Genomic DNA, 21,183 nt, shown 5'->3' with positions numbered 1-21,183 from the left:
GGCGAGCACTGGGCTGCAGCTAAGCCCCCGAGTGGGAGGTTCGCTCTCCACTCGGTAGGATTTTTGGAAACTTAGGCGAGCACTGGGCTGCAGCTAAGCCCCCGAGTGGGAGGTTCGCTCTCCACTCGGTAGGATTTTCGAAAACTTAGGCGAGCACTGGGCTGCAGCTAAGCCCCCGAGTGGGAGGTTCGCTCTCCACTCGGTAGGATTTTCGGAAACTTAGGCGAGCACTGGGCTGCAGCTAAGCCCTCGAGTGGGAGGTTCGCTCTCCACTCGGTAGGATTTTCGGAAACTTAGGCGAGCACTTGGACTGCAGCTAAGCCTCCGAGTGGAAGGCTGGCTTACCACTCGGTAGGATTTTGTTTATCTTAGGCAAAACGTATTTCGCAGCTAAGCCTTCGTGTGGGAAACTGGCTCACCACTCGGTTAGGATTTTTTTACAGACTTAGGCGAATCGGATTCGCAGCTAAGCCACCCACTGGGGGATTGTTCTATATGGACAAAAGTAATAACAATCACTGGGAAAACTATAAAGCTCTTGTCTTTGATAAATAAACTACAGGAGTACTTTTATTACAACCCATCCGAGTGAATACTTAAGTGTAAAAGGGGCGGAGAAGCTCCGCGTTCCAAGCTCGGGGCTCGTCGATCTGATGCTCGACATTGTAAAGACGGTATGCTCCATTGTGGAGAACCTTGGTGACGATGAAGGGACCTTCCCAAGATGGAGCAAGCTTGTGTGGTTTCTGCTGGTCCACTCGGAGAACTAAATCTCCTTCCTGGAAGGCTCGACTCTTCACGTTTTTGGCGTGGAAGCGACGCAAGTCTTGTTGATAAATGGTCGATCTGATCAGAGCCATCTCTCTTTCTTCCTCTAAAAGGTCGACTGCGTCCTGCCGCACTTGTTCTGCTTCAGCTTCGGTGTAGAGCTCGACTCGGGGAGCGTTATGGAGAAGATCACTCGGCAAGACTGCTTCAGCTCCATAGACCAAGAAGAATGGAGTTCTTCCAGTCGATCGGTTGGGTGTGGTCCTTAACCCCCAAAGCACCGAGGGAAGTTCGTCAACCCATGCACCAGCCGCATGCTTGAGATCACGCATCAAACGGGGCTTCAACCCTTTGAGAATCAAACCGTTGGCTCGTTCTGCCTGTCCATTCGACTGCGGATGGGCGACTGAAGCATAGTCGACTCGTGTGCCTTGAGATGTGCAGAAAGCTCTGAATTCTTCAGAATCAAAGTTTGACCCGTTATCAGTGATGATGCTGTGCGGGACTCCATATCTGAATATCAGTTCTCGGATGAAGCTGACAGCGGTGCCAGCATCGAGGTTCCTGATGGGTTTGGCCTCAATCCACTTGGTGAACTTGTCGACTGCTACCAGCACATGTGTGAAACCGCTTCTTCCTGTTCTCAACGGGCCAACCATATCCAAACCCCATACAGCAAAGGGCCAGACAAGTGGTATGGTCTTTAAGGCTGAGGCGGGCTTGTGTGACATATTGGAGTAAAATTGACATCCCTCACACTTGTCGACTATCTCCTTCGCCATTTCATTCGCTCTCGGCCAATAAAAACCAGCTCGGTATGCTTTGGCCACGATGGTCCGAGAAGACGCATGATGGCCACAGGTCCCCGAGTGGATGTCGTTGAGAATCATTCGACCTTCCTCCGGTGTTATGCATTTTTGGCTGACTCCAGTCGCACTTTCTCTGTATAACTGACCTCTCATGACGGTGAAGGCTTTGGACCGGCAGACGATCTCTCGAGCTTCTTCTTCATTCTCGGGGAGTTCCTTCCTCAAAATATAGGCGATATAGGGCACTGTCCAATCGGGAGTGATGACCAAAACTTCCATGATTAAGTCGACCACCGCTGGGACCTCGACTTCAGTCGGATCTGTGGCGCTTTTAGGCTGCGGGGCTTCTTCAGTGAAAGGATCCTCTTGAACCGATGGTGTGTAGACATGTTCCAGAAACACGCCACTCGGAATGGCTTCCCTCTTGGAACCTATCTTCGCCAAGTCATTGGCTGCTTGATTTTTTAGTCGGGGAACGTGATGGAGTTCTAACCCTTCGAATTTCTTTTCAAGCTTCCTCACTGCATTGCAGTATCCAGTCATGGCTGGGCTTCTAACGTCCCACTCCTTCATCACCTGATTGACCACCAAATCTGAGTCACCGTAAACCATAAGGCGACCGATGCCGAGTGAAATGGCCATGCGCAACCCGTACAACAGTGCTTCATATTCTGCTTCATTGTTGGAGGAATCAAAGTGGATCTGGAGCACATATCTGAGCTTATCTCCTCGGGGAGAAACCAAAACTACCCCAGCACCAGAACCATTTAACATCTTAGAGCCATCAAAGAACATGGTCCAATGCTCCGAGTGAACTTGAATCGGCTGCTGCTGTTCAATCCACTCGGCAAGGAAATCTGCTATAGCCTGGGACTTAATGGCTTTCTTTGCCTCGAATTTGATATCAAGGGGAAGGAGTTCAATCGCCCATTTAGCCACTCGACTAGTTGCATCTCTGTTGTGCAGAATCTCTGACAATGGTGCGTCGCTGACGACTGTAATGTCATGATCAGAGAAATAATGGGCAACCTTCTTCATGGTCATGTAGATCCCATATACGAGCTTCTGATAATGAGGATATCTTTGCTTCGATGGGGTCAAAACTTCAGAGAGATAATACACTGGGCGCTGAAATTTGAAGGTTTTCCCTTCTTCTTCCCGCTCAACCGTAAGTACTGTACTGACGACTTGTCCTGTGGCTGCAATATAAAGCAACAGAGGCTCTTTGCTGATTGGAGCAGCAAGCACCGGCTGGGTGGAGAGCAAAGTTTTTAACTCGGCAAACGCTGCATCAGCTTCTGGAGTCCACTCGAACTTGTTTGCCTTCTTCATCAGTCGGTAAAGGGGCAACGCCTTTTCACCGAGGCGAGAGATGAATCGACTTAACGCGGCCAAGCATCTAGTAAGCTTCTGGACATCGTGCACACGCACAGGGCGTTTCATTCGGAGTATGGTGCCAACTTTTTCTGGGTTAGCATCGATTCCTCGTTCGGAAACGAGAAAACCGAGTAACTTCCCGCCAGGTACTCCGAATGTGCACTTTGAAGGATTGAGCTTGATATCATACCTCCTGAGATTGGCAAATGTTTCAGCTAAGTCAGTCAACAGGTCGGAACCCTTTCGCGACTTGACCACGATATTATCCATGTATGCTTCCACATTCCGACTGATTTGAGTGAGTAAACACTTTTGAATCATTCTCATGAACATGGCTCCGGCATTCTTGAGACCGAATGGCATGGTGATATAGCAGAAGCACCCGAATGGAGTGATGAAAGCTGTTTTGATTTCGTCGGGCCCATACAGACGGATCTGATGATACCCGGAATAAGCGTCTAGAAAAGACAATCTCTCGCATCCTGCGGTCGAGTCGACAATTTGGTCGATGCGAGGGAGAGGAAAATGATCTTTCGGGCAGGCCCGATTGATATGTTTGAAATCAATGCACATACGAAGGGAATTGTCCTTTTTGGGAACCATAACGACATTGGCGAGCCACTCGAAGTGGTATATCTCTCAGATGAACTCTGCTGCAAGGAGTCGAGCCACCTCTTCGCCAATGGCTTTTTTCTTCTGAACGGCGGACCGTTGAAGATGTTCTTTAACAGGTTTTGCCTTTGAATCGACTCTAAGGCGATGCTCAGCCAGTCCCCTGGGAACACCTGGCATGTCAGCTGGCTTCCATGCGAAGATGTCCCAGTTCTCATGGAGGAACTGGATGAGCGCTTCTTCCTATTTAGAGTTGAGTGTAGTGGAAATATGGGTCGGAGCTGCATTGGGGTCAGTCGGGTGGATGTGAACTAGCTTTGTCTCACCGGACGACTGAAATGCTGACTCCATGGCGGGCTTCTTGGCCCGCAGTAAATCACTCGGATCTGCGTTCTTCTTGTATCCCTCTAGCTCTATCACTGTTATCTGGTCATCCGCAATCTTTGAGCCTTTCTGGAAACACTCTTATGCTTTCTGCCGGTTACTAGTGACGGTGATCACGCCTTTGGGGCCAGGCATCTTTAACTTGAGGTACACGTAACATGGTCGAGACATGAAGCGGGTGTAAGCTGGTCTTCCCAAGATAGCGTGGTAGGCGCTCTGGAAATCCATGATTTCAAATGTCAGCTTCTCTTTGCGGAAATGCTTCGAGTCGCCGAACACCACATCCAGAGCTATTTGGCCGAGTGACTCAGCCTTCTTTCCTGGGATGACTCCGTGAAAACTCATGTTGCTGGAACTGAGCCTGGACATCGGAATGCCCATTCCCTTGAGCGTCTCTGCATACAGTATGTTCAATCCGCTGCCGCCATCCATCAATACCTTCGTCAGTCGAGTGCCTTCGACGACCGGGTCGACCACCAGTGCTTGCCTCCCAGGAGTGGCAATATGAGTAGGATGGTCCGACTGGTCGAAAGTAATGGGAGTTTGCGACCATCTCAGATAGTTTGGTGTCGCTGGGGCGACCATATTGACTTCACGGTTGATCACTTTCAGTCGACTTTTGCTCTCTACATCAGCAAAAATCATCAGAGTGGAGTTGACATGAGGGTACTCTCCATCGCTGTCCTGCTTGTCCTCAGCCTTGTCCGACTGCTTCTCTTTGTCCTTCGGCTGTTTCCCTTGGAATTGCTGGATTAAGAGCCGGCACTGGCGAGTGGTATGCTTTGGGTAGATGAAGTTACCCTCTTCGTCTTTCTTCGTGTGGATATGACACGGCAGGTCCATCACATAATTACCCTCCTTATCCTTTACCTTCTTGGGGTTCCAAGATCCTTTGGGCTTCCCTTTAAATTTGCCTTGTGTCACGGCTAGAGCCTCTCCAGGAGCTGCTGGCTCGGCCTTCCGCTTTTGCTTCCGACTGGAGTTTCCTTTATCCGACTGACTCGGCTTGTACTTGCTGCTCCGGAGTCGGTCCTCTTCTTCGCCGTTGGCGTACTTGGTGGTTATTTCCATCATCCGACTCAGGGTCATGTCTCCAGTTCGACCAAACTTCAGGCTCAACTCTCTGTTCTTGACGCCATCTTTGAAGGCGCAAACCGCTTGATGGTCCGACACATTCTCTACAGTGTGATGCAAAGTGATCCACCTCTGGATGTAATCCCTCAGTGTTTCACTCGACTTTTGTACACAAACTTGTAGCTCAGTCAATCCAGCAGGTCGCTTGCAAGTTCCCTTAAACGTCCTGACAAACACTCGAGAAAGATCTTCCCAGGTGTAAATGCTGCTGGGAGCTAACTGATTCAACCATGCCCTGGCTGAACCCTCTAGCATAAGTGGCAAATGTTTCATGGCCACCTCATCATTACCGCCACCAATCTGAACAGCCACTCGGTAGTCTTCGAGCCAAGTTTCAGGCTTAGACTCTCCGGTGAACTTACTCACCCCAGTCGCCAACCTGAAGTTGGGGGGTATCACTGCGGCTCTGATCGCTCTGCTAAAACATTCTGGACCTGAAACATGGACTCGGCTGCTTGTGGGCACATCTCTGTCATGACCACCTCTATGAGCTCTGTTTCGGTCAACCAAACCTTGCACGATGATGGATCTCGCGTCAAAGCCTGGCTCTCTGGGGTCGACTGGAGCTCTCCGCCCAACACTGAGCTGGCGTTTGTCATCTTGCTGCCGATGGGCGTTAGACCCACTTCTCGAAGGAGGAGTGGGCACTCGACGCCTGTCATCATGATCAAATCGGTCATCATAGCGGTCCCGCTGGCCTTCACGTCCCATGCGCCTCAGAGGCGACCGTGGACTGTGAGCCGACTGAACAGTATTCGCAGCGACAGATCGACTGTGAATCCTGTTACGTGACTGTGACACAGCTGAATTCTGATCTCCTGCCGCCCGGAGCAAATCTCTGATCTGCATCAAGCCTCTTCCAGCCTCTGACTGAGAGGGATGAATTGACTCCGCTATGCGGGCTGCAGCTGCTAAATTCTGAATTGGGGTTCGATATACCTGAGTTGGTTGCGGAAAGAGCTGACGTCGATTGGAGTTAGTCGCTCGTTGACACGCACGCTCGTCGAGTGCTCGCTGAAGGTTCTCCAGTCGAGTGCGTTCAGCCAGGTTGGCTAAACGCGCCTCTTCCAGGGCGCGATCCTCAGGTGTTTCTCCTGCTATGGGAGTATGCAGGGCATCCATGTTCCGGCGGCGAAGTTCTTCTCTCTGCTGGGAAGTGAGCGGCTCGGGTTGGTACTCTTCATGGGCTTGAGCGGGGTCGTCCTCGTCGTCCATCCCATCGCCGCGGGGGAAACCGGGAGGACTACGGGGCCCGTTGACCATCAGGACCTCCGCCGCTGGGTCACTGCTATCGCACTCGGACGTAGTCCCTACGGAGCCAGTTGACAGGTCGAACAAGCCGTAGAGAGATTCGTCGGGCTCAATCTCCGCGACTTGGGTGGTGGCCGATTGGCGAGCCACTGCGTGCCTCACCCATCGCTGGAGCCTCGACCGACCAGAGCGCTTGCGCTGGTGGGAGACAGGGAGGGAGGACGGCGCAGGAGTCGATCGGTATGGAGTCGACGGCTGCCGCAGCAAGACGCCGCGGACACACGCCCGAAAGTGCGTCGTCCCGCGGACGGGGAGCGCGTCGATGTCAAGTGGTGCCTCCTGGAGCCAAGCGGAGTCGTCGGCGATGAAAGTGAGCGCACCGAGACGGATCTCGTGGCCCTCGACTAGTGCTCCGCCGGAAACCATGATGAAGGCGATCGGACAAATTGCAACTTCTCCAAAAAAGTCGCTAAGACATCGACCCCAAGGTGGGCGCCAACTGTCGTGGTTCTAAGTCTGACAGTAGAATGGGGGGTAAGTATGGAAAGGCAAGGTCCTAGCTATGAAGTAGTTGTACACACAAGTGTTTAGCGAGTTCAGGCCCTTCTCGGAGGAAGTAACAGCCCTACGTCTCGGAGCCCGGAGGCGGTCGACTGATCTCTGTGTATATGAGTTACAGGGGTGCGAACCCTTCTACCAGTGGAGGGGGGTGGCTTATATAGAGGACGCCAGGACCCCAGCCAACCCACGTAGAGGAGGGTTAAAGTACATTAAGGTCGGGCGTTACTGGTAACGCCCTACATAAAGTGTCATCATGACCATTAAGACTACTTAATTACAGACCGTTTGGATACAGCATAGATCCTAAACTTCTGATGGTCGAGTGCGTCTTCATGGTCGAGTGTCTTCTAGCCGGTCGAGTGGAGTCTCCCTTGGTCGAGTGGAGCTTCTCTTGGTCGACTGGAAGGTAGCTTCGTCTGATGATGTCCTTGGATATGGTATCCTAGATAGGTCCATGACCCTACCCTAGGTACATAACCCCATCAGCAGTGTCTGAGATATCATTATCCGGATAGAGGATGAGCGGAGGAGGACCCAGCTATGGCATTCTGTTTCAGTACATTACCCCGTCGTAGCTGCAAAAAAATAATTCTCAAATTAGTACCAAATAGTACGTGAGACATAATGAAAAATGGACACACATGTGCTTTAGCTCACCTCTTTAGACTTCACCGTTTGAGCAGCAACAACATCATTTAAATAATTATAGAGGACCAGTCTCCATTGATGTGTAATAGGTGTCTCTGCCTTCTCAAGGGACTGAACATGTTGGTCACCGTGCTCAATAGATACTCTCCTCACCATCATAAAATCTTTATCAGACAATGGGCGAGGCGTAGTGCATGCTTATTTTTTATCCTTACATCATAAGGGGTCTTCCCAGTCATGTTGCCATTGCAAAGATGGCCCAGAATGTCGGCAAAAGGCTTTAGAATTTTTTTCCACCAATTAGCCCATGCTACAGAGGTGTTCCCAACTCGATCATCATCAGGAAAATAGTGGAATTCTTCAGGGGCCAAGGATAATAGGTGTGACCAAAAAAGCATAGGCAATTCCAATTTCGTCTTGAGTATACAGGCTCGCTAGAGGAGAAAAGGGTACAACTGGGTCAAGACGAAACTGTCGTGCCACTCGATCTGGGTGATATGGTTCAGCTATACACACGTCGGCGGTGATAGTACCACGCCTCCACGGCAGCATGCCTCGACAAATAGAAATTAAGAAAGCCCTCTTGGGTTTGAACACACCTTCCATAGTGAGAGAATGGGGGTTCCAAGCAATATTCTTATAGTCATTGAGGAAAGCATGTGCCTCTTTGGGAGTAAAAAGACGTGGCGTCTTAAACATGGTTTTCACCATATTAGGCTGTACTGCCAAGATTTTGGGGCTCGGGAAATTTGGTGTTTTTGCTCTGTTTCCATAGGGTTTCTTGAGGTACACGCCCATCCATCCAGCAAGGTAGTGGACCGGCCAGATTCTATGTATGAATGAAGGGCCAATCGGATGAGTACAAATTCGCCGAAGTGAGTAATAGAGGGAGCAAAGACCAGGTGGACCCAAAGAGATGCGTCGTCCTAGGGAGATCCATGCCGCCATCACTAATACCCCAGGGCGAATATATGGCCCACCACCAACAATGACGTAGCGGCAAAGCCATATGGCAAGAAAAGCCGCAGTATACACAGGCTAGTCTTCTAAGCTCTTGGTAGCAAAGGAGTCTACTCCACTATTGTGAAAGAAGTCACACCATTCCTTGAAACCTACTTTGCCACCCACAGCAAGCTTGGTCCAAATTTCTAGGAGCCGAAGCAAGAAGTTGGGGTACAAAAGAGTAGAAGGATCCAACTCATCAGCTAGGGGAACATATTCTTCATAAGGTTCACCATCAAGGGGCAACCCGCAATCTGATGCATATCAAGAAGTGTGACTGTACGCTCGCCACACGAGAACAAAAACATGTTGGTGTTGGGGTCCCATTTCTCCAATAAAGACCTTAAAAGAGAAGGGGAGACAGAATAGTCGCCTAAAGAGCAATAAATGGCTCCATAGACGTAGTCCACACCTTCTTCACTCCCCTTTAGGTGGGTATGATATCTCTTCAAGACATTAATACCCCATTCAATATATCCAAGAGGCATTGGGGCATACTCAACCTCATGATTCTCCCAGCCTAAACCTTTGGATATCATATGTGTACCAAGGGTTGAAGCTTCATCAAGTCTAGGCCCCGGTGAGGGAGGTTGATAACAACGAGCTGAGAAAGATGGCCCTGCCGTCCATCCACGTGGTTCAAGCTCAGGATGGCCGTGTGGTACGCCTAACTTCGTAATCACTGGATTGGCTATCTCACTAGTATCAGGTTCAAATAGATGTTTTTTGGCCAACTGTGATAAAGGCATTCTACATGATTCAGACAAAGATGGTGCCGTGGCTTCCTCCATCTATATCCAAAGAAAATATGCATGTCGGTATATATATGAAATTACAGGAAGTTAAAAATAGTATATAAAAGTGCAAGATTGAATATTATACCAAGGTGGAAATGATGATCCCAGGGTACACAGTCTGCAATGAGAGATGGTATCTACAATAAAGGAAAAATATTTCAATATTTGGATCTGATGCATAGAAAAAAGGGGGGGGGATGTGAGAAATGCAACACAGGTACGCATGATTGAAAATATTCCTCGTGCCCAAGAGCAGTAGCATCACTGTCGAACGACGGACCAAGCCCATATATAGGCTTGCCGGAACGCCGACAATGATCAAGTCATTAAATTCATGCATATATCATATAAAAAAAATCACTGTCGAACGACGGACCAAGCCCATATATAGGCTTGCCGGAACGCCGACAGTGATCAAGTCATTAAATTCATGCATATATCATATTAAAAAAAATCATTGTCGAACGACGGATCAAGCCCATATATAGGCTTGCCGGAACGCCGACAGTGATCAAGTCATTAAATTCATGCATATATCATATAAAAAAATCACTGTTGAACGACGGACCAAGCCCATATATAGGCTTGCCGGAACGCCGACAGTGATCAAGTCATTAAATTCATGCATATATCATATAAAAAAAATCACTGTCGAACGACGGACCAAGCCCATATATAGGCTTGCCGGAACACCGACAGTGATCAAGTCATTAAATTCATGCATATATCATATAAAAAAAATCACTGTCGAACGACGGACCAAACCCATATAAAGGCTTCCCGGAACACCGACGGTGAGCAACTTATTGACCCATGCATATATAATGATAAAAAAAACTTCTCATGGTCGAACGACGGACCAAACCCATATAAAGGCTTCCCGGAACGCCGACGGTGAGCAACTTATTGACCCATGCATATACAATGATTAAAAAAACTTCTCATGGTTGAACGACGGACTAAGCCCGTATAAACGCTTCCAGAGCGGCAACAGTGAGCAATCTACTCCATACAAAAAAAATCCCCGAGTCGAACGACGGACCAAGTCTGAATAGGGGCTTCCCGGAACGTCGACCGTAGGATCACAATATTTGGATGAATAAATACAGATCAAACACATCCAGAGACCAGGGCTATAAACACCATGACAAAAAAAAGTTTTATGCATTCAGGGCATTATATCCCTGACACTTCTAATGATGAGAGAGATGCCACAACGAACAGACGTAATCAGATAATTTGGGAAAGCAGACTACCCAAGGAAGATTCGATCCAGACCGTATCCTAGTGTCCCCGTTTCCCTGCATCTACATGATGAGGAGATGGAATAGAGATTAAAAGCAACATCCAAGATGCTAAAAGATAGATCATGTCTTGGTCTAAAAGATAGATCATTTCTTGGTAATGACAGGACAAAGAAAGAGGCATACCCAATTGGAGGAGTCAACACTTGCCAAAACGGAGGTGGATCTTGTGAGGGATTGAAAGCAATCTGGACTGAGAAAATAGCAGACCAATCAGTCAATGAATCAATTCAGGCACTAGCGAAGTCGTATATAATTCGCTAACCTATCAAAAGGATTGCGGCCGGCCGGACGGAAGTAGACCTTCGTCTCTGTCGTCTTCTGTCTAGATTTAAGAAAAGAAAAGGAGACTTGCTGTTTAAAGAGAGTTGAGGGGATAGCGGACGCAGTTTGTTATCCGGATGGAGTTTGTTAGCCGGACGTGGCCTGATTTTTAGCCTCCACAATTGCAACGTATAGTTAAAATGCTGTACGTAGCTGGCACACGATCGTCTAAAAAGTCATAAACCCATTATACTCACAAGTGCTTTAAACAAAATATGTATATTTCGAGCTCTGGGCCCGAGTAAAAAAAATCTTACTTCGAACCCAGACCTCGAGGGGCATCTGTTGTCATGGATTTTGACCAAGGCAAACAAAATGCATAGACCACATAAAATATAAATACAAAACGGCAAAATCCGTTTTACAATGAAAAGGAATTAATTATAATCAACCACTCGAATTGATGGCTAAAGAAATAGGCATATGATTTATTTTCAAATGTCGATTATGCACGCATTAAACCGACAATTATAAAATATGATGAAACAAATAAGCAGCCATCAAGTTTTCTCCTATAGAAAAATGGAGGACACATGGTTTATATGTACGCGCACCGACGCTGAAAAAACAGATATATATGCAAAAATGGAGGACACATGGTTTATATATGCGCCGCACCGCAGCTGACAAAAAAAAATATGGGGACGCACGGTTCGTATGTACGCGCACTGTGGAGGACGAATAATGATCTAAAATTTCACCGTCAAAGACAACGTCAATATTGTTGAAGCATCGTGCAGTATGTTCCTCCATCAAATATCATTGCATATTAACCAAGGCTAAGCGAGCATACATGCATGGCATCTGTATGTATCATGGCCCATATGGCCCCACGCTAGCTAGCTTCTCCCTGCATGCATGTATTTGGCCCTAAGTAAAGAATTAGAGCAAAAGCCCACACAATGATAGAACGTGGCCTAATTAAGCCTGTACTAATGGGACGTTGCCGATTGATTAGCTATTAAACAAACAAAAAGAAAAAGGAGCAGCCCCGCTCCCATGCACGATCTTACACGATCTCACGATCCACGACGTGGATGGGCGTGCGTGCATGCGGCTGGACCCTGCGCTGCGCTCCTCCGTCCATATAAATACATGGCCGCTCGGCTGCTCGGGGGTCGGCCCTTAGTTCGTTCCTCTCATCTGCTAAAAATCACACACATATACAGTAGCACAGGAAGAGAGTAGGAGGCAGGCGTTCTGCACTCAGGAGGTTTGAAAGGTGAGATTGAATGGCTCTCCTCTAGCCCCTGGTTTGGTCATTGTGGTACAGGCCAGGGAGCCTTCTCCTTCTTCTCCTAAATTTCTAGCCCTTGGTTTGGCCATCGCGGTACAAATCAAGGGGCATGTTTCATCTTCCTAAAATTCTTGTTCTTGGTTTGGCCATCGCGGTACAAATCAAGCTGCGTGTTTCATCTTCCCAAACTTCTTGCCCTTAATCCGGCCATTGCGGTACAGACTAGGGAGCTTTCTCCCTCCTTCTATTGTAAAATCATTGTCCTTAGTTTGGCCATTGCGGTACAGACTAAGGTGCATGGTTTAATTTATCCCAAATTTTGTCTATGGTTTGGCTATTTTTGTACAGTCTAAAGAGCATGTTGCATCCATCCTGAATTTTTGTCCTTGGTTCGGCCATCGCGGTACAAACCAAGGAGTATGTTATATCTATCCCAAACTTTCGCCTTCGGCTCGGCCATCGCGGTACGAGTCAAGGAGCATGCATGATTCTTGTAAGCACGGTTCTTTTAGCGATACAAGCCAAGATGAACGCCTCGTTCCTTGGTTTGGTCTCTATACATGGATACAAATCAAGAGAGCGTCATAGGTGCGAAAACCTCATAAAATTGACTTAATGTGGTCATCATAAAAAAATGGATATGACTAAGTTGGAATGAAATTATGAACGCACTAAACTAAACTCATTATAATCTCTTGTTTGGTTGCACTACGGGCATTACCTGTCACGCTAGTTGCAATACAAACAAGAGCATAAAAATATATTCCCTCACTTGGTTACGCTGCACACGGGCATTATCTTAATGCCACGCGGTGTTAGTAGTAATACGAGCAGGGCAAGACTTAATTCAAAAAATGTGTTCATGATACACACCTAGAAACCAAAATCATGCAAAATGAATGATAGAACATGTTGCATCATAAAAAAACAATCTTACTTGGTTGCGCTACACGTGGGCATTATCATAATGCTACACGGTGTTAGTAGTAATACAAGTAAGAGAAAATTAAACAAAGTATTCAGGCCACATATTTGGTCCAAAGTCAAATAAAATATGTCATGAAATGCTCCAATGCTATAAGAGCCTAAACTATTAGCATCATCACAAATGGATATCACAAACTTACTTTACGTGGGTTATGCTACACACGAGCGCCAATGAAATGACGCTACGTGGAGTTAGTGCTAATACCATGTAAGGTACAAACATAAACAAAAATGATAGATGTCACATGACTCACGCAACACCATAAGTGCTCCACAAACCTCTGCTTGGTTACGCTGCATGCGGGCATTATATTAGTGCTACGCGGTGTTAGTAGTAATACAGGTAAAGCAGAACTTAATAAAAAATTAGTTCACTCCACATTCACATATGCATACAAAATTCATGCAAAATACATGATAACACATATTTCATGTAGCCCACATAGGCTTTAAACAAATAAAAAATATCATAAACAAACTCCATTCGGGTCAAGCTATACGTGTGTGTCATATCATTGCACCGCGTGCTTAGTTTTGATACCGTATGAAGTCAAAGTCAACAAAATATGGCACATATCACATGCACCATAGAAAGCATCAAGATTGTGTCAGAAAGCTTCAGTCCGTTACGCTACACACGGGCACCACATTAGTGTCGCGTGATGATAGTAGTAGTGTGATGATGCAAAACTTATTAAAATTGGCATGTCACATATATCCATGCCACCAAAACCAAAAATGTCATATAAAATTCCCAAAGATAAATATATACATGTCCTATATGCCAAACATAGGATAAAACTATGCCTAGCCAAAATCAGCCTGCATCCCACATATAAATGAGGTTGAACTCAGACAAATTGTTGCATTCCAGGGAAATATATTCCCAAACATCACACATGAAATCATAGAGGAGTACTTGCACGGAACCAAACTTCAAGCTCACCAAGAAGGAGTTCGTCGTTGACCGCGAGGAGGATTTCTCTTGTAGAATGTTGTAATAGGAATGTGATGCAATCCTATGTAATAGATATGTTGGAATTCTTAATCAGGGGTTTTCTCTTCGGAGATGTAATTAACAGAATTTTTATGTAAATGTAAGAGTTCTAGAAATAATGTACCTGCAATGTTTGATTCTATTTTTATTTTATGCATTTAGATTTCACTCTGTATCAATGACGTGGACGCGTGTCTCACGCCCGCCATTTTCCCGTCATCAGGGGGTCGCGGAGAACCATTTCGAGCTGTTCGACTTCCCATCGGAGCGGATTTGGGGAGAGGAGAGGTGGCGATGTAGGATTTACATCCGCAGACGACATGCTTAAATAGCCGGGTAGGCGAATCGACTCTGCCTCAGTGCAAGCACTGGCAGGAGAGGCTTCTTGGTCAACGCATTGGTGTGAATGTCGGGCCGGAGGCGCCTGTCAGCAGCCATTGATGCATGTACGGAAAAATCTCGCTGTCGCATCAAGTCTTGACCACTCTGACCAGCATGAATACGGCACCAATGCAAGAGCGGAGCGAGGGTTCTAGGCGGAGCAGAGCGAGGGTTTTCAAAATGGGCCCATGTTGTCAGAGGCATACATGGCGGATGTCCGGACACCTATAACCCTCCTCTATATTGATTTCCAGTTTGTGGGATTTTGGATGTCTAAACCAATTCGGACAAATTTGGTGCCACAGTTGAATAGTAAAAAAAAAGTTTGGACTATTCTGTCTAGATATTTTGAGAGCATTTGATGATCCGCATTGAAGTTGCCTAAGGGCCAACTAGATAAATACACGCAGAAAAGGGACAATTGTCTTACCTTTTTCCACGAGGGAGAAGGGGTACATTAATTAACCTTTTTTTAGAAAAGGAGGATGACTCCCGACCTCTGCATCTGAGAGATGCATGCGGCCACTTTATTGATTATTCTCGAGGACCTTATAAAGTATTACAACAATATGTCTGAATACGCCATCTTGGCAACATATGCCACTACTCCTATCCATATGATGAAGGGGTGCTAATTGGGCCAAATACCCAGACCACTCACCTAGCCTATCATCAAAAGCCGGAAGCCCCAGCCGAGCCACATACCGGGTCTGGGGCACAAACCGGTCTGACACACTCACATGTGTCGTCGCCGTCATCATTCCACAGGTCCGTCTTCAAAGCAGATATTGAGGCTTCTACCTTGTCAGGCCACTCTGCCATCGACGCCACCATGAGGTCAGACAGTGTCCTCCTGCGCGAGTCCATCTCCAAGCATCGGACGCCAAGTCTCCACTGCACCACGCTGCCGAGTTTGGCCGCCATCAATGTTTAAGATGAAGCACCACTCACCAAAGAAACCAACCACCGTTCCCTCGAGTCCGTGTACACCTCCAAGAATGACGCCCCCAAGGGGGAAACAACACAAGAGCGTCGCCGTCATCCGATCTAATGATCTAGGGTTTCCTCCGGAGGTAGCAGATAGTTGTCTTGAACTTCTCCTTGGTGATGCCTTCAAGAAGGAAACGCCGCATAACAGCGTCGTCATTGCCGGCCTTGGCCAGGTTTTCACCCGGATCTGAACAGAGGACCTCCATCAAGCAACTTGTACACGAACCGCCGCCATTGCTGTCGGGGACTGGACGGAGAATCCAGGCCGCCACGACCTGACCGGCCATGGCACCACCATGGTGCCTAGGCCGGCTCGTCGGGCCCACCATGCCCGCCTATAGACGCTCACCATATCCGTCGGCTCGCCGAATCCCATCTGGGTACGCTGAGATCCGCGATCTGGGATGCCGCCACAGGGGCTCCTCTGCCGCGGTATTGCGCCTGCACTGACGTCGCTGTCACACTCGCCGCCGGGAACCCGCCGCTCCACGCCGCTGGTGCCCCGCAGTTCCGTGCGCCGCCGCCGCCAGGGGAAGACGCAGCCACCACGAGAGGGGGAAAGCCCTGCCGCCGCCATCATAGGCCAGACTACGGGCGTGGCCTCCGGCGGCGGCAAGGAAGAGAGGACGAGGGAGGAGGCCTTTGGGCCGGCGGCAGCAGATCGCCCCCCGTGTCGCCTAGGTCAGGCGACGCGGGGACAGGGAGAGGGAGTCACGAGGGAGGAACGATATGTGACGGGGACATTAATTAACCTGGACAAGAATGATCCAGTTCACAAAGCTTTACAGCTCAGGGCCAGACCGCAGCCAGGCAACAGTTCGAATGTTTTTTTTTTTTGAGTACCGCCCGTCCGCCCGTCACCAATTGCAGCGTGTCACCCATCCGTTGACGACATGATCGTGTACAAAAAGATGCGAGATGAGCGGTGTCCGAATAGGTAGTGTGTTGTTATATAAGGACTAAATGGACATCTTACCCAAAGCGGAAAGGAGGAAAATGACTAACCGTTGTTCTCATGTCCAATGATGTACTCTTTCAACTGCCAAAACATGTTATATTTTAGAAACAAAGCTAGTAGTTGTGCACTTTCCCAACCGGACCCAAGTTCACGCTCTTGTGACTCTTGCATCCGGGGGAGAAGAACCACCTGGTGTAGAAACAGTAGCAGCGCCAGAATATCTAGTTTGCATGGCGTGCACGCTAATTAGAAGAATGGATTGGGTGCCTTAATTGGTTTTGGGGCGATCTGGCACTATATGGTTATTAGTTGAGTGGTACATATAGAGAAAAAAACATGTGATCGCATAATGCTACAACATGTGCCATATTCCATTTGTACAATTAGTTAGTTGGTAGTTGGTAGCAATAAAATCAATTGTTATATGTAAGACCGGTCTCTCCTCACATACACACGCATAGAAACACATGTTGGCTTCGACACCATGAGTTCATCAGGAATTTGCAAGCACCTCAAATGTGTCTACAAGCTGGTCGTAGACAACTTCCTAGCCATGATTACCATACCAATGGCCGCAGCCACCGTGGTTGTGGTGGGGTGGAGGCTCGGGCCCGAGGAGATCGTGGGTCAGCTCCGAGACCTTACGCCTGCGCACCTCTTCTTGTTCGGCTTCCTCCCCATCTCTGCGGTCGCCATGTATCTAATATCACGGCCACGGAAGGTGTACCTCGTCGACTACGCTTGCTTCCATGGCACTCATCACTACCGCATCCCATTTGCCTCATTCGTTGAGCACGCACGCCAATTACCCACTTTCAGCGAGGGGAGCATCCGCTTCATGTCACGGCTTCTCGAGGGCTCGGGCCTCGGGGAGGAGACATGCGGACCCACACCGGCCCGCTACATCCCACCGCACAAGTATTGCACATTGGACGCCGCCCGGGAGGAGGCGGAGCTCGTCGTCTTCTCGGCCATGGATGAGCTGTTTTCCAAGACGAACGTCTCTCTTGACACTATCGACATACTCGTCGTCAACTGCAGCTGCTTCAACCCCACGCCGTCCTTCACCGACATGATCGTAAACAAGTACAAGCTGCGAGGCGACATCCGCAGCGTGCACCTCTCCGGGATGGGGTGCAGCGCCGGGCTGATATCGGTGGAGCTTGCGAGGAACCTCCTGCGGGTGGCGCCCCGAGGCGCACGGGCGTTGGTCGTGTCTACGGAGACCCTATCTCCCCACCTCTACGTCGGGAACGAGCGGCCCATGCTGCTGCCGTACTGCTTGTTCCGCATGGGCGGGGCGGCCGTGCTGCTGTCCACGTCCGCCGCCAATGCCCGATTCCGGCTCACGTCCACCGTGCGTACGACCACCGCGGCGGATGATAAGTCGTACCGGTCCATATACCAGGAGGAGGATGGCAAGGGGAACAAGGGCGCCGGTCTCTCCATGGACCTTATCGCCGTCGCCGGCCGCACTCTGAAAGCCAACATCACCGCCATTGCACCCATCGTCCTCCCGATATCTGAGCAGCTTTTGTTTGCAATGTCTTTCCTGGCGAACAAACTGTCCAGCAGGCGTTTCAAATTGTATGTCCCCAACTTTCTCACGGCCTTTGAGCATTTCTGCATACACGCTGGTGGGTCGGCGGTCATCGACGAGGTTCAACGCAGCCTCGGCTTGTCGAACAAGCATGTTGAGCCGTCACGAATGACGCTGCATCGCTTCGGAAACGTATCTAGCAGCTCAGTTTGGTATGAGCTAGCATATATCGAGGCCAAGGGCCGTATGCATGATGGTGATCGCGTATGGATGATCGGGTTTGGCTCTGGCTTCAAATGCAACAGTGCGGTGTGGGAGTGCATCGTACCAGCCCCCAATAGCAATGGACCATGGGCTGGGTGCATCCACCGCTATCCAGTGCAGATCAAGTCCCCAAAAGCAAGGCCACATCAATAAGTCGTGGAGGCACTGGTAAATCGGATATCTCTGATTGAATTCATGCTCCAACCAATTTATCCAAAAGTCCAAACTGATAAAGAGAGGCTGACAATATATTTCAACATGTGTGTTGTGAAAAATGATTACTTGGTGGTGTTGTCATTTTTGTTTCATTTTGAGGATTTAAATATAAAGCCGAGTGAATACTTTTCTCCGAAAAGTAGTAGAGACACTTCAAAAGGACGCTCAAAAGGTAAAGCCATCGTCTGCTTATAATAAATCTACTATTTGAAGAAAAAGGAAGTCTATATTTAGTCTCCCAACTCATCGAGGTGTTCAGTTTCATCCTCCAACTTCAAAATCATAAAGATTGTACGTCAAAAGTTTAGAAACCGGAAATTTTTTGTCCTCCCACTTCTTCAAAGTAGTATGCGGAGTGGTTGTAATCATTCTCTCATATCGAGATGAGCGCCTAAATTTTCTAAAACATTCTGTGAAAAATCATGGATGTAGTGTGTGATATAATAGCACGTAAACGTAAGCATAAGCATTTCCATTCAAATAAAATATGGTCATTCTTCCTTGTTTCTTACTTTCCAAGCCCTGCAGCTCAGTTTGGTATGAGCTAGCATATATCAAGGCCAAGGGCCGTATGCATGACGGTGATCGCGTATGGATGATCGGTTTGTCTCCGGCTTCAAATGCAACAGTTTTGTGTGAGAGACTGAGAGTGCATCGTACCAACCCCCCATAACTATGGACCATGGGCTGGATGCATCCACCGCTATCCGCAGATTATGAGCCTGTTCGGAATTCCGCCGATAACAATGGACCATGGGCTGGATGCATTCACCGCTATCCGCAGATTATGAGCCTGTTCGGAATTCCGCCATCTTCGCGAAATCCCCGGAGCTGCGGAGCCAGGAAGCAGCAACTCCACGATTTTCAACAGTAACTCCAGCCGCTCCGGGAGTAGAGTTGTGGCGCGGAGGTCCTCCGAACAGGGCATATATATATGTCTCCAAAAGCAAAGCCGCGGCAATAAGTAGTGGAGACACTTGTAAATCGGATATCCCCAATGTGTGTGTGTGATTGAATTCATGCTCCAACCAATATTTAAAAATTTATATTGACAAAGAGAGACGAACAATATATTTTAACATGTCTCTACTCCTATAAAAGACTAAGTTGGTGATGATGGTGTGTCTGCCATCAGTCATTTCTGACCATTCGATCTGCATCTAACGACTATGAGGTAAGTTGTGGCCTTTTTACAACAATAACTCACTTCTCTGCTCAATTTGCAGAAAACCCATTAGTATCTTGAAACCAACCACATCCCTCCCTCACGTCATCAAAACAGCCCGAGAATATATTTTGAGTCAAACATAATATATATATTTTTAGTGATATATGTACACCAAAACTAGAGTGTTTTATTCTTTCAAGTTTGTGATCAAGTATCATTCTACTTGGATCCGTTGCAACGCACGGGCACATTGCTAGTGTGTTTAAAAAATGGTGACTTATCGGTGTTGTCATTTTTGCTTCATTTTGGTGATTTACATATAAAGCCAGGTGAATGTCTTTCTCCAAAAATTAGTGGATACACTTGAAACGGGCACTCAAAAGGTAAAGCCGATGTTTGCTTATAACTAGCAAAAGGGCATACGCGTTGCAACAGGATAATAAAATTGTGGTCTTCAAATCAAGTTACAAATATCCGCACTTCATGTATATGCATATATTTGAATATTTATGCACCAACGACACACACATGGAGGTAAGACACGTGCATTCTAACATGCTCACAATGGATCGATGTTGGATTGATCCTTCATATGCGGGCTGGGTAATTTACTTCAACTTTAGGGGCAGTTTCGATGATAGACGAAATAATCTATAAAAACAATTAACGAACAGTTTTTTTCACTTACAGGTGACACGGTGAGTAATTTACTTCAATGTTATGTGCGGCATGGGGTAGTTGGATAGACAAAAAATTGAAGAAACACACCCAAAAATTTGAAGAAATGTAATGTACTTTATTTTTAGGTATAGATATAGATAAAGCTACTATTCGAAGAACAAGAAGAAAAAATGTATATATTTACTCTATCAATTGATCTAGGTGTGGGGTTTCATCCTTCAACTTATAAAAAACATACAGGTTGTACCTCAAAAGTTCCAAAGCGATGCGCGGAGTGGTTTTTACCATAAAAATGCTCTCATGAACCACTCTCGTATCGAGATGAGGCGCCTAAATTTTCTCTCTTTTTTTTTGAGAAACTTCCAATCTATTTATCTTCAATCATGGCAGTACAAAGAACAATAGAGGTAATAAAAATTACAATCATGTATGTGGTTCACCTAGCGACGACTACAAGCACTAGAGTGAGCTAAAGGTGTGCCACCGTCATCGCCCCTCCCTGATTGGAGCCGGGCAAATCTTTTTGTAGTAGATAGTCGGAAAGTCGTCGTGCTAAGCCCGTATAGGATCAGCGTACCAGAGTAGCAACCATCGTCGATGAAGAAAGCAGAAGGATCAAACCTGTAAACACTGAAATGAAGATGAACGAAGACCGGGTCCAAACAGATCCACCGAAGACCAACACTGACCGAATCCCGTGAGATCCGACGGAGACTCACATCCACACGCCCTCCGACGATGCTGGACGCACCATCGGGATGGGGATAGAACGGGGAAAACATTATTCCTACTA

The 21,183-nt window shown here is 47.6% G+C and overlaps 1 protein-coding gene across 1 annotated transcript; it reads left to right on the top strand.

Moving 5' to 3' along the window:
• The first annotated feature begins 17,001 nt into the window (after positions 1-17,001).
• On the top strand, positions 17,002-18,716 carry LOC119282084 (3-ketoacyl-CoA synthase 5-like). Its single transcript, XM_037562429.1, has one exon. The coding sequence runs from the start codon at positions 17,006-17,008 to the stop codon at positions 18,476-18,478; it is 1,473 nt and encodes a 490-aa protein (XP_037418326.1). The 5' UTR covers positions 17,002-17,005; the 3' UTR covers positions 18,479-18,716.
• The last annotated feature ends 2,467 nt before the right edge of the window (positions 18,717-21,183 follow it).

Source organism: Triticum dicoccoides, chromosome 3B (assembly GCF_002162155.2).
Source record: "Triticum dicoccoides isolate Atlit2015 ecotype Zavitan chromosome 3B, WEW_v2.0, whole genome shotgun sequence".
NCBI classification, from domain to species: domain Eukaryota; kingdom Viridiplantae; phylum Streptophyta; class Magnoliopsida; order Poales; family Poaceae; genus Triticum; species Triticum dicoccoides.
This window is presented reverse-complemented; position numbering and strand designations above follow the sequence as displayed.